The 14,123-nt window shown below is 40.7% G+C and overlaps 1 protein-coding gene across 2 annotated transcripts; it reads left to right on the forward strand.

Moving 5' to 3' along the window:
* The first annotated feature begins 5,001 nt into the window (after positions 1–5,001).
* Positions 5,002–13,955, forward strand: CAV2 (caveolin 2). 2 transcript variants are annotated; one of them, XM_030826727.1, is made up of 3 exons: positions 5,002–5,379; positions 5,704–5,891; positions 11,374–13,955. In XM_030826727.1, exons 1-3 carry the CDS (start codon positions 5,230–5,232, stop codon positions 11,522–11,524), a joined length of 489 nt encoding a protein of 162 aa, XP_030682587.1. In that variant the 5' UTR covers positions 5,002–5,229; the 3' UTR covers positions 11,525–13,955. The 2 variants fall into 2 exon arrangements, with proteins under 2 accessions (XP_030682587.1, XP_030682588.1); XM_030826728.1 differs by lacking the exon at positions 5,704–5,891 and having other exon boundaries at positions 11,374–11,562.
* The last annotated feature ends 168 nt before the right edge of the window (positions 13,956–14,123 follow it).

The raw sequence follows: 14,123 nt of genomic DNA on the forward strand, positions 1-14,123 counted from the left end.
GATCAAGCTTGCAACAATTACCGACAAGCTACTGTGTCTTAATATTAAGCTAAAAATTCCCTGGTCCACTGATGCAAGACTTACTTTACTCAAATTGTGAACAAAAAGACAAGTGGTAAATTAGGGGGGAAAAAGTGAAGAAACTTTTATTAAATACCATGCAACCATTTGGCACCACTCCGCAAAGTTGATTATTGACTAACTTTAATAGCAGACATTTTTTGTCTATTCCTTTAAACTTTTTGGTGGAGGAAATGTCCTCTGTATTGGGGAGTGTGGGGGGACAGTTGGAAGGTGGGGGAAGTGGTTAAGGGTGAGTTGGAGGGTAGAAGGAGGAAATTAAAAGATGCATTGATAAAGAAGGAGTAGGGGACAGGAGTTATGCAAGGAATAGTTTATGTAAAGCCACAGAGAGAGTGGCTTATGCCAGAAACAGCAGGTCCTTCCAAATTTCTCAAGCTTTGTCCTTGCTAACAGTAAGCAAGCCTAGGAGGGGATGCTTGAAGAACCCGGTAAGCAATTGCCTGGCTCTCCCACTAACAAGTCCATGGATTTCTCAGTTAAGATCACTTAAAATTGCAAACACTATTCACTTGCTGAAGATTGTCAAAAATCACTGAGTTTTATAGCTTTAAGATAGAATCTTACAGATCAAGAAGTCCCAAGCTTGTGTTTTTCCAGATATAATCATTTAAACAATCCTACCCTTTGTGAGGAAAGTATGGGAGGCCAGGCAAGGTAGACAGGGCTTGAGGCCTTGGCAGTTGCTTCGTTTTGACCTCTAGGGGAAGGGGGTGGGGGTTAATATGTATTCATTAATTAATACCAACATTGTATTGAAAAACTTGCAATTAGTCAATGATAATGGGTTCTTCTGAACATTTTGCATGACAAACAAATATTCTTAAGTTTAATTTCAAAAAGATGTGGAGTTTCTTTCTATTTTTTTTTTAAAGATGGGCCTTGCTCTGTGCCCTCAAACTCCAGTCTACAATCTCAAACTCCTGGGCTCAAGAACTCCTCTTGTAGCGGCTAGGACTACAGGCATCTCTCACTACACCTGGCTAGTTTTTTTTTATTTTTTGTAGAGACTGGGTCTCACTATGTCTCCCTCCTTAGCCACCCAGAGCGCTGGGATTATAGGTGTAAGCCACTGTGCCAGGCCTAGCCCTGGAGTTTCTAATACATTGGTGATACAGTTCTGAGATTTCTCTTAAGCATGGATTTGTAAATGAAGAGCTGGAGCTTAATTTTTCTAATTCACACAGCACTGTTTCAACATTGTCTTATTCAGTGGTTCTCAGCCTAGGAAAGAAGGGGAAAGGTGATTTTGCCCCCGAGGGGACATTTGGCAACATTTGGAAACATTTTCGTTGTCATAACTGGGAGTGTTATTGGTATCTAGTGGGTAGACGCCAGAGATGTTGCTAAACATCCTACAATGCACTGGACAGCCTCTCACAAGGAAAAATAATCTGGCCCAAAATGCCAATAGGGTTGAGACTGAGAAACTCTGGTCTAATCCGAACACTCTGAATGTTATTAAAACATATGGTGAGATCAAGGAGTTATTACTGCATTTTTGTTAATACCAATTTGCTCAAAGGCAGTTTGAAAAAACAGACCCTGACTAAAATTGTATGTGAGTTATACAGGGAAAAAAATATGACACATTTGTGATTTGAAAAAAAAAAGCTGAAGGGAAAAAATTAGACATTTTTATTCATAAGAGCATTGCCATACAATTTTCAATGCTCCAGAAAAACAACCTTCTTCCATTGACACTGTGCTGAAAGAAGCGAGTAACAAAATGGTTATAAACTATCCTTCTCACAAATTCTAATCTATTATCAGACTGTTATTTCTAAAATATATTAATACACCATCTAAAAAACAGCCCTCTTATCAGAAGCTATGATACATAATAAGTCAGAAGATAAATGCACCAGTATGAATTTATTATAATTTTATTAATTTCTCTGGATTACAGGGCACTTAAACTCTGTAGGAGGTGCTTATTGGAGAGTAATTCTGTGGTCCGGAAGACACTAGAATCTGCTCAGCCATTTAGCACCCACCCACCTCCTTTCTTTTCCCTTTCCTGGTAAATTTTCCTTTATGTTCATAAGGACAGATGCCATTGCTGTGGGAATCACTCTGGTTTAAGCCCCTTGAGAAAAACAGTAGCTAACTATATTAGTCTGTTCTCACACTGCTATAAAGAAATATCTGAGACTGGGTAATTTATAAAGAAAAGAGGTTTAGTTGGCTCACAGTTCCACTAGCTATACAGGAAGCAATATGATGGCATCTGCTCAGCTTCTGGGGAGGCCTCAGGAAACTTACAATCATGGCAGAAGGCAAACAGGGAGTAGCACTTCACATGGCCACAGAAGGAGCCAAAGAAAGGTGAGGGGGAGGTGCCACACACTTTTGAAGGACGAGATCTAGTGAGAACTCACTCGCTATACAGTACCAACTGTGGGGTCGGGGGGCGGGGGTGGCAGTGGGGGTGGTTGCTAAACCATTCCTAAGAACTCTGCCCCCCATGATCCAATCTCCACCTCCCACCAAGCCCCACCTCCAACACTGGGGATTACAGTTCCACATGAGATTCGAGCAGGGACACAAATCCAAACCATATCACTAACCTTATCTAAACACTGACCAATAGGATAAGCAAAATCATTTTTATAGCTTCTTTCAAAAAAATCGTATGTATTAAAATGTTGAAATGGATAAGAATTTCATCAAAATCAGAACCTTGCCAGATCTGACCCATGAGAGAGAAGATTGTTCAACAAAAAATTACAAATGGATGAATAAATGAATCCTCTCCTTTCAAGTTCTATGCTCCATACAACAAATCTAGATGGGTTTCATTTAGATGGGTTTTAGAGACACCTTTCTTAAATACCTATCATTTATGAATGAAGCTATCGTCTAAATAGTCCTCTTGGCCACTTCCTGAAAACAAGTCAATTATTTGTGATAACTCTCAAATGTCCTAAAAATCCCATGGAAAATGTAAATGTAATGAGGACCAAGAATTATAAGGTAAGAAGTGCTAATGTCAGATTTTTACCCACTACATAAGCCCACTCTTGTCCTAGAGGAGTGACTTTCTTCTTTGGGTGAGACCTTGAAATCTGGGATTATAATTTTGAATTACAATTATAAAATGGTATTTGGCTGTAAATTATCTCCTTTTTTTTTCTGTTCCTCACAATTGATATTATGGATTCCCATAAGGATTCATGTATTCTATTCACTTTAATCAACAGTTGTTGGGCAACAATTCTAGAAGAGTTCCAATTCTCATCAGGAGAATGGACAAGGTGGAGAAGCAGAGAAAATGCAATGAGTAGAATGTCTAAGTCATCACTCTGGAATTGACTGAACATAAATAAAAATGAGAAAGATACGTAAAAAACTAGGGAATGGGTAAGCAGGGTGACGTCTGGGAGAGGAGAGGCTCCATAGCCATGAGAGTCAACTGTGTAACCCCCTATAGGGTTATAACACTGCCATTCATATACTGAGGTAGCAGCAGGGAAACTTTTTATTTAATTGTTAGAAATATTGAACTTTGCCCCCCACCCCCAAACATTTTTCTCATTCAGTTCCTGCTCTTTTTTATTTCCGTAATTTTTACTGTTTCAAAAGTGATCTTTTTTCTTTCAGAAGAAGTAATTCTTCAAATCCAGTTCACATAAGGGGATTTGATATGTTCAACAAACTCCAAATACACTGTATCCAGCAATACCTACTACATGCCTACTTTGAGCTCTGAGCAACCTGCACCTCAAGCCTAGTTCTGTTCTGCTTTTGGCAAATTTTCACTAAGTGCCCTTCCTCCCCAAACACACGTATATGTCTACCAGACCCTAAAGCCCTTTATGAACATGCAAACTCCTCCCTTCTGAAAACCTTTGTGTGAGTGGTCAGCAGGCTAATTCATCTATTGCAATGTGGCTTTGTGCTAGCGTTCTGTTTCCGTGTTGCCTACAAGATAATCACAGATGTGACTGCATCTTAGAGGTTCCTGAATCTTTCAAGAGAGTCTGGTTCAAAGGAAAATTAACAGGTGGAGGCCGGGCGCGGTGGCTCACGCCTGCAATCCCAGAACTTTGGGAGGCGAGGCGGGCGGATCACCTGAGGTTGGGAGTTCGAGACCAGCCTGACCAACATGGAGAAACCCCGTCTCTACTAAAAATACAAAATTAGCCGGGCGTGGTGGCACATGCCTGTAATCCCAGCTACTCGGGAGGCTGAGGCAGGAGAATCGCCTGAACCCGGGAGGCAAAGGTTGCGATGAGCGGAGATCGCGCCATTGCACTCCAGCCTGGGCAACAAGAGCGAAACTCCGCCACACACACACACACACACACACACACACACACACACACACACACACACACGGTGTAGTTTAGGAAGTAAAAAAAAAAAAAATGAGATCTCCCCTCACCCTTCAGGTCTGAAGGCACAAACTCTAGGACCAGGGCGTTCGCCTCCCCAACTCCACATGCACTTGCAGGTCACCTAGCACTCAGGTACCTTGTGGCTCCTTACCTCTCACTACAGCAGCAACAACGTTGATTGGAAGTTCATAACTGTGTGTTACGGGCCATGGGCCATGTGTGTTAGAATTTTACGTGAAATTAACATTTAATTCTCACGGACACCTCTGAAGCAGGTGCCACAGCCCCCATTTTGCAAACGAGGCAGCTGAGGTTCCCAGAGGCTCAGTACCAGCACCATGGGCCGAAGCACGCAGGGCAAACACAGCCGGAGGTGAGCACAGACCTGCTTCGCACCCCGTGCTCCTAACCACAAGGCTCCCTCCCTCCAGGAAGGCCGTTGTCTTCCCTGGGACCACCTACCAGCTCTGAGGCATGACAGTAGGGGCCTCCAGAAGGGTGACCAGGAGGCCCTCCTCGTCCCAGCTGCAGGCGTCGCCGCCCACTGCAGGGCCCGGGCTGTGACTCGTGGGGACGGTTCCCTGCCCCCCAGCCGGGGAGGCGGGCGGGGAGGGGCGGCGGGGCGCCGGGGCGGGGCTCGGGACGACCGGGCTGGGAGCTGGAGCCCACAGCGGGAAGCGGCCGCCGCCCGGGCCGCGCAGGGCGAGGCGAGGCGGGGCGGGGCCGGGCGCTACGGGAAGGGGAGGCCGCGCGGAACGGGAGCCGCACCGCGCCAGCCGGGCTGCAGCGGCCGCGCACCGAGGCCGCGATGGGGCTGGAGACGGAGAAGGCCGACGTGCAGCTCTTCATGGACGACGACTCCTACAGCCACCATAGCAGCCTCGAGTACGCCGACCCCGAGAAGTTCGCGGACTCGGGCCAGGACCGGGATCCCCACCGGCTCAACTCGCATCTCAAGGTGAAGCCCGGGGCGGGCGGGCCCAAGTCCCCGCTGAGGCTGGGAGGTGCGGGCGCCCCTCAGCCCCGCCCTATCCCGTCCCACCCTTGCCAGCGGGTCGGCCCCGCAGGGTCTGAGACTCGCACCCTTCCCCGGTCCCACCCGTCACCAGGCCGCCCGCGTAGCCAGGAATTCTTAGCCAGATTCCTGTGCGCCCACCGTGACCCTAAGAGAAGAGGCGGACGCCCTGGCACGTCCTTCCCTCCTGCTTCCCCCGCCCAAAGCGCTCCCGGTTCCCGGGGCGGCAGGTCGGTGACAGTTCGGGCATGCCTCCTGTCTCCGCAGCTGGGCTTCGAGGATGTGATCGCAGAGCCGGTGACTACGCACTCCTTTGACAAAGTGTGGATCTGCAGCCATGCCCTCTTTGAAATCAGCAAATACGTAATGTACAAGTTCCTGACGGTGTTCCTGGCCATTCCCCTGGCCTTCATTGCGGGAATTCTCTTTGCCACCCTCAGCTGTCTGCACATCTGGTGAGACGGGGCACACCGGGTGAACCGGCTTTCTGAAACATGGGTATATGCTCCGCCACCTGCCCCCTACTCTCCCCTTATCCCAGGCCGGCGTCAGGAGGAGGAACGCGCATCAGTTCCCAAGCAGTAGGAAGAACTGGAAGGCCTTGAAAGGCAGTGCGCTTCCTTTAGAATAACAGTTTGGGCTTGGAGTTTCAACAGGAGAAAGAATGTCGGTCTTTCCTGGGGTGTGATTTTCCTTGCATACATAAGGCTGGGCTGAGTGTGGAGGCGGGTACCTGGAAGCCACACTTCTTGCCACAGGCTGCTCTCGGGGCCCTGTTGTGACTCGTGCCTGTGGTTCTGGGCAGGACTCTTCTTTCTTTCATTGCCTTTTATTCAGTCACTACCTGTGCTTGGGGTAAAACAAAAGTGATCTCTGAGCAGAATGCCGCTGACAGTAGAATTGGATGAAGATGTCAGACCTGGTTAAGCAGTGGTGTGGAGGGGCTGCTTGAACTTTGCCCCTGGCAGATGGCAAGGATGGGACCCAGAGGAAAGGGAGGTGTGTGCAGTTAAGGCGAGGGTCACCCAGTACAAACGAATGAAAACTCCAGCTGCGGGATAATGAATGAGAAGGCCTCCAAATTACTTTCTCACTGATGAAACACAAATGGAAGTGGCATCTAGTTAAAGGGGAAAGAAATATGGAAGCCCACTGGATATTGATAGGCTGTTTTGAGTAACTCTATTCATACTCAAAATGTGTCCTAAACTGTAGAGAACATTCTTAAGCATCTTTTAAATTTTTTTAAGGAAAATGTCATATTTTGCCAATAAATGTTGCTGTGTTAGAAAATATCCACTTTAATCTGAGAGGAAGAATATTCAGATCATCCCCAGTATCACAACGGTTGTCACGCTAGTGTTTCAGGTTAGCCCTGGTGAAAGGTATAACCCAAGGTACCTCCGTGTCTTTCTTACACTTTATATGATATTGCCACACCCTGATAAATGCTCGGTGTTCATTGTTAGAAGTTACCAATTTATCCTTTATTCTTCTATACCACCATAATCTTAATTTCTTTAGTCAGTTAGCTAGCTAGTTAGTTTAACAAACTTTAAATTGATTGAGTGCTTAGTTTGTGCTGGGCACTGGGCCAGGATGAATGAGAGATAGGGTCTGCCTTCAGCTTACTCACAGCCTATCAGGGCAGCTGGGTAGGTAAATAGATGGACGCTTAGAAAACACAGTCAACTGACAAAGAGGGAGGAACAGACAAGGCTTTGAAGAGGGAAGGGAGTCGAAAAAGACTTTGAAAGGATAAATGAAAATTTACCAAATATGTAAAGGATACACAAAGAACACCAATTTAATTTTATCACTAAAGTTTGTAAACAATTAAACTATGTTGAAGGTGCCAAGATTGCCAGGGAAATGAAAATGCTGCCTTTGTACATGATCAGCTTCATGAAGGTCAAATGGATAGTTATATTCTGACATTTCCACGTGAATTTTTTTTAAGATGCCTAAGTTGGCACATAAGATTTGGGATTTCCAATTAACTAAAACTAATCATCTAACCTCTATGTCAGTTTTCTCACTTTCAGAACTGTGAAAAACTGAGTGACCGCATAGCATATTGTGAAATGCTGGCTACGAAGCTATTTGGAAACGTAAAGTACCATATTTATAGTCAACAAAGCTAGGTTTCCGAAAGCTTTTGTGAAAGAATTTGAAAAAAAAAAAGTTTCTCATTTACTAAACGGTGGAAAGATATAAGTAAAACTACAATTAACCAAGCAATGCCTCTCTCCAGCTGGCTCTTCTGAGAATGGGAGGTGTTTTTGTATAGTGCTTCAATTGGTGAATCATCAATGCACCTTTTTTTAGCCACATAAAACATATTATTTAACTTCAGCTTGATTTTTTAACTATGTTTATGTGGGGCATTAATATTTAACTGTCAGACATTTGTCACCAGGCAGCTGTGATTGCAAGTAGAAGAGTAATTTCAAACAAGAATGCTTAAAAGTTAGCTTATGCCTTGATAAAATAGGTTTATCATTAATAGATTGTATTCCCATGACATGAGAAGACCAGATCAAGGACAGACCTTACAGAATTGCAAACCCATTTGGGCAAACTTTTTTTATTTTCTTTTTATATATATTTTTTTAAAGCAGGGGCTTGTGTATTGTTTTTACCAAAAAGGTAGTGGTGACCAAAGCTAGGAAAATATGCAGTAGTGGAACTTTGAACCATGTCACAATATTAAAACAGGTCAGATTTTAGATCCTTTAAACAAACAAACAACAACAATAAAACACAGAAGTCTGGTGGTGTTGGATCCTAGACCGGAAGTACAGGCCATTAGGAATCAGTGAATTAGTTGGATTCCATACTACAGTCAGACAGAGAAAGCTGCTGTTTGTTAAGCACAGGTCATTGGTCATAAGTGGATCATAACCAAAGAAATGTGGCTGGAGCACCCATATCCCTTATTTTTGCTGGGATGCAAAGCAAACAAATGTCCAACTGATGGAAATGGAATAGTAGCAATCTCATTTCTAGAAGACAGTTATATGGGGATATATATAACTGTCTTCTAGAAATGAGATTGCTACTATTCCATTTCCATCAGTTGGACATTTGTTTGCTTTGCATCCCAGCAAAAATAAGGGATATGGGTATATATATATATATATATATATATATATATATATATATATAATAACATTTACTTAAGAATTGTTGGCCACATTGAGCCTCAACCAAATTTTGGGTCAATCAGAACTGCCTAGAGTTTCAGAAGCTAAACTATTTGTGATGTTGAGAACCCAACTTAAGTTTGATATCAGAGGATCATTAGATTCTTGGCTCCAAAATGAGGGAACACAAGTAAAGAAAAATAAAATCCAAATGAGTTAACAACACCCTATAAACTGAACTCCTCGAATGTGGGTAACTGCTTTGCCGAACAAGAAGATTCACTTTTGACATGTGCTAAATTCCCTTTTAGGACACAGAGATCTAAGGAGTCATGGAGATAGAAAATTTATTAGCCTAAGGAAGAATAGAAAGTACATTGTATTCTGGCTGGGAGCAGTGGCTCTCGCCTGTAATCCCAGCACTTTGGGAGGCCAAGCTGGGCAGATCACTTGAGGTCAGGAGTTCAAGAACAGCCTGGCTAACATGGTGAAACTCTGTCTCTACTAAAAATACAAAAATTAGCCAAGCATAGTAGCAAGTGCCCGTGATCCCAGCTACTCAGGGAGGCTGAGGCAGGAGAATCACTTGAACCTGGGAGGCAAAGGTTGCAGTGAGCTGAGATCACATCGCTGTGCTCCAGCCTGGGCAACAGAGTGAGACCCTGAAAAGAAAGAAGGAAGGGAAGGGGAGGGGAGGGGAGGGGAGAAGAAAGAGAGAAAGAAAGAGAGAGAGGGAAGGAGGGAGGGAGGAAGGAAGGAAGGAAGGGAGAAAGAGAGAAAAAAAGAGAAAAAGAAAGAGAAAAAGAAAGAAAGAAAGAAGGAAAGAAAGAAAGAAAGAAAGAAAGAAAGAAAGAAAGAAAGAAAGAAAGAAAGAAGAAAAGAAAGAATGAATTCAAAGTGAAATGGATTTGGTTAGGAAACTTTCTGATCTAAACCTCAGCCTTTTAATAGGCCAATTTGAGGTTATTTTGTTATAGTTATTTTCATTATATATTCTGCCTTCAAAATAGGTCTATTTATTATACATTATAATGACAGCATCATACAGATATTTCAGGGGTACATAATAAATGTCAATCCTCATAGCCAGTTCTGACAGATCTCCTGTTGTCACTTTAATTTGTAGCAACATGCCCAAGACCACACATCAAGTGAGAAATATAATAGAATAAGAAGTCTAAAGTTGCCATCATTGAGGTTTCTATTCAGCTATTTATCTCTGAAACACTTAGTATTAATTTTCTTATTATATAAAAGTGTTTCATGTATTTTGCACTTGAAATAAAACACAAATATAATTTGTGAAGACAGTCAATGTGAATAATTCTAAATTCTAAAAACATATCAATCAATCAGAAAGCTGCCTAATATTTCCTTCATTTTGGGCTAAGTACAGCAGACCCTCATTTAAGTGATATTTTAATAGCAAACCAAGAAAATCAGCCTACTCCCTTACCCCCACCCAGGTAATAATAAAGCTTCCATTGAGGCTACCAGCAGTGCCTGAAAATCTCACTACTACTTTTGTGCTCAGAGGACATTACTACAGCAGAGAACATAGTTTAGAAAATTACATATAAAATTAGCCATCCTGGGGACTATAAGAATATGCAGCTATGTTAGGAACAAGCATACAAAAAATAACAATTTCAGGATAGACTAGTTTTCTTGTGTTAAAGTTCTAACATCAATTGCAGGGTTCTTTCAACTATACCATTCAGCCCTTTTCAGTGTGTGTGATTACTGTGAAAAATTAAAAAATATAAAGCATAGTTAATAACATAAGGCATAAAAGAATGATAAATTTACGTTAGCTCAAACATTTACTAAGGGTCAAGGATGTCCTCACTGTTTAAAAAAACTTAAACTCTAGTAGGAAGGACAGAAATACAGCATCTATTTATAATACCTTTTGATACATGTGAAGATTAAGAAGTTTGTTTCAGTACTTTAGAAATACAATGAGGGAGTATCCGATCTAGCCTGGTCCAGGAAAAGGGAAGAAGACTGAGGCAACAGGAAAGGCTATCAGGAAGTAAAACCTCAGAGAAATGTGAAGACTTAAGCAGGTGAATGGTAACTGGCAGAGACCAGGTAGATAAACACACGGTTTTATTTATTTTTGTTTTACTGTTTCAGATAGCATGCCACCAATAGAAAGAATATTAGTATTTATTATCTACATGACTATATTTTTAGGCAACATATTTTTTGTGCATCTTATCACTTTAGTCCATTTGCATTACTATGAAGAAATACCTGAGACTAGGTTATTTATAAAGAAAAGAGGTTTATTTTTGCTCACAGTTCTGTGGGCTGTACAGGAAGCACAGTACCAGCATCTACTTTAGGCAAGGACCTCAGGAAGCTTCCACTTATAGTGGAAGGCGAAGGAGGAGCAGGCATGTCACATGGCAAGAAAGGGAGCAGGAGAGAGAATGGGGAGGTCCCAGACTCTTTTAATCAACCAGATCTCACGCAAACTAATTGAGTGAGAACTCACATTACCAAGAGGGTGGCAGGTGCTAAGACATTCATGAGAGATCTACCCCCATGATCCAATTATCCCCACTCGGCCCCACCTCCAACACTGGGGACGACATTTCAAAATGAGAGTCGGGGGGACGAAAAGCCCAAATCATTATCAGTGATCATTGTTCATTTATTTGTTTCAAACGCTCAACCAAATTTAAGTAAATTGGATCAGTGTTGTATCTTTTCATACATGTACAAGAGAGACCTTATTTGGTAACAACAATAGTCCTCACACATCTCTCTTCCTTCATTCCAGGATTTTAATGCCTTTTGTAAAGACCTGCCTGATGGTTCTGCCTTCAGTGCAGACAATATGGAAGAGTGTGACAGATGTTATCATTGCTCCATTGTGTACGAGCGTAGGACGAAGCTTCTCTTCTGTCAGCCTGCAGCTGAGCCAGGACTGAATACCTGGACCCCAGGTCTGGAGATTGGGATACTGTAATACTTCTTTGTTGTTATAACATAAAAGCACCACTGTTCTGTTCATTTCCTAGCTGTTCTAATTAAGAAAACTATTAAGATGAGCAACCACATTTAGAAATGTTTATTGACAGATCTTTTCAAATAATGCTTTTCTAATGAATAGCCAAAGATTTCATATCTAACTTTGTAACCAGAATTATACAGTAAGTTGACACCACTTAGATTTAAAGGCAGACAGTTTTGCTTTAGTACAATAGTATATATTTTATAATGATAAATTTATAATAATTAAGGGACATTTCTATCAAAATACTACAATAGTTTTATGCACAAGTTCCCATTAAAAATGAGATTTCTTATTTGTTTGTTTGTTTGTTTTTACTCTGGGAGTAATGCTTTTTAAATTACCTTTACATATATAGTCACTGGTATACTGAGAATATACAATGATCCTGGAAATTGCAGTAACAAAAGCACACAATGATTATAGTAACTATGAGATACAATAAAACAAATAAATGTGAAAGTAGATTCATGAAAATGTATTCCTTTAAAGTATTGTTTTCCTACAGGCCTATTTAACAAGATGTTTCATTTTACTGTATATTTTGTACTTAATATAAATGTTGCTCTAATCAGATTGCTTAAAAGCATTTTTATTATATTTATGTTGTTGAACTAATATATGAAATAAGTAAATGTAGCTCCCACAAGGTAAACTTCATTGGTAAGATTGCACTGTTTTGATTATGTAAGCATTTATACATCTTCTTTGGAAATAAAATATAAAAGAGTGATACACAAAGCTTTCTTTTCTAAATTTTCCAGGCAAAATCTAAAATGTTTTATGACATTTTTCTGGCTGTGATCTTAAAATAATTCATATCTAAATAGTATTTTGTCTAGGAGATGCTTTCTCTCTAGTAGTTAGAAATTAAACCTGTGTCAGCATTCCTATTAATGTTTCACTTTACTTTCGAGTAATATTGGTGCTATTTAACATTTTACAGTAAAGGTTACTTCTGATACTTTAGTACAATTTCAACTACAGTGATTCATGTAGAGAGACAGGAGAGTTGTCACCTTGTTGGGCTACTGAACTACATGCATAAACTAAAAACTAACAGCTACAAACTTTTAAGATGTTCTCTAATATTGACATGTAACACAGGATAAAGTTATTCTTGTCATTTTGAACTGTAGAGTCCTATTTCAGTGTGATGAATCACTGTTGCTTTGAAAAATCTCATTATTTCTGGGCCGGGCATGGTGGCTCATGCCTGTAATCCCAGCACTTTGGGAGGCCAAGGCTGGCGGATCATGAGGTCAGGAGATCAAGACCATCCTGGCCAACATGGTGATACCCCGTCTCTACTAAAAATACAAAAAAATTAGTTGGGCATTGTGGCATGCACCTGTAGTCCCAGCTACTTGGGAGGCTGAGGCAGGAGAATTGCTTGAACCCGGGAGGCAGAGGTTGCAGTGAGCCAAAATCATGCCACTGCACTCCAGCCTGGCAACAGAGCAAGAGTCTGTCTCAAAAAAAAAAAAGAAAGAAAGAAAAAGAAAAAAGAAAAATCTCATTATTTCAAAATGATAGACATATGCCAAAAACAAGTCTATAATGTGAGTAGTTACTAAAATTTACACATCTTAAAAGTGTGTAAATGCTTAAATTTCAGAATTACCATCAGAACCTCAATTGACGTTCCTTTGAATACCCTCATAAGTGACAAATAAGATTAATAAGATTTTTCAAAATCGCCAGGACTGGTGAATATAAATGATGATTGAACTGGAATACTATTGGGGACCAAATCAAATGAATGATTAAATTGTGAAGCTCATATCCTTTTGAAGGTAGTTGCAAAGAGACATTTCAAAACTGCCCTAGGCCATTGTAGCATCCTTAGATGGGACGCATAATCATTACCTTAAAGCATCACCACTCATTTTGACCATATAGATTTTATTATGTTAGTTTAAAAGGTCAATCAGCCTCATGACTTTATAATTATGTCCTATATTTAAAAACATTTTTTAAACATTTGGATATGTTGATAAGCCAAAAACATTTGATTAATAAAATATCTATTTTAATAAATTATGAGCTTCTATCCTTTCAAATAGCTATTGGCAAGTTTTAAACCCAAAATATATACACATAGTTCTGTAATAAAACTTTGTGACTTCTCAAGTAACATGACTTCCTTATTTCTTAACAGTACTGGTTACTTTCAAAATGAATTTTTATTGAGATTTTCCATTAAGTATTTTTTTCAAAGACTCAAATTTTGTACCAAGTAAATCCAGGCTTTATGTACAAACATGTTGTTTGTTTTATTTGGGGCTGGGGGAGGTATATGATGAGCAGACTTCCTCAGAATTCATAATAAATTTTCTAAAAGGCTACAAATGTGTGTATTGCTTTTATTACAGTAAATATGGAACCTTTCATATTTATTTTTACCTTATTAAAAACTCAAAATAGATAATAAATACATTAGTTATTGCTTATTCAGGAATGCATTTTTAAAAATTATTACATTGGTAGTTGAATTCTTTGTTTTCCAGCACTTA

This window comes from Nomascus leucogenys, chromosome 13 (genome assembly GCF_006542625.1).
Source record: "Nomascus leucogenys isolate Asia chromosome 13, Asia_NLE_v1, whole genome shotgun sequence".
Taxonomy (NCBI): Eukaryota; Metazoa; Chordata; class Mammalia; order Primates; family Hylobatidae; genus Nomascus; species Nomascus leucogenys.

Excerpts from the sequence above, each read along its gene's own strand:
- CAV2 (XM_030826727.1), top strand. The coding sequence starts at position 5,230 with ATGGGGCTGGAGACGGAGAAGGCCGACGTGCAGCTCTTCATGGACGAC. Across the intron at positions 5,380-5,703 it reads GGCTCAACTCGCATCTCAAG|CTGGGCTTCGAGGATGTGAT; the intron begins GTGAAGCCCGGG and ends CTGTCTCCGCAG. Across the intron at positions 5,892-11,373 it reads CTCAGCTGTCTGCACATCTG|GATTTTAATGCCTTTTGTAA; the intron begins GTGAGACGGGGC and ends CCTTCATTCCAG.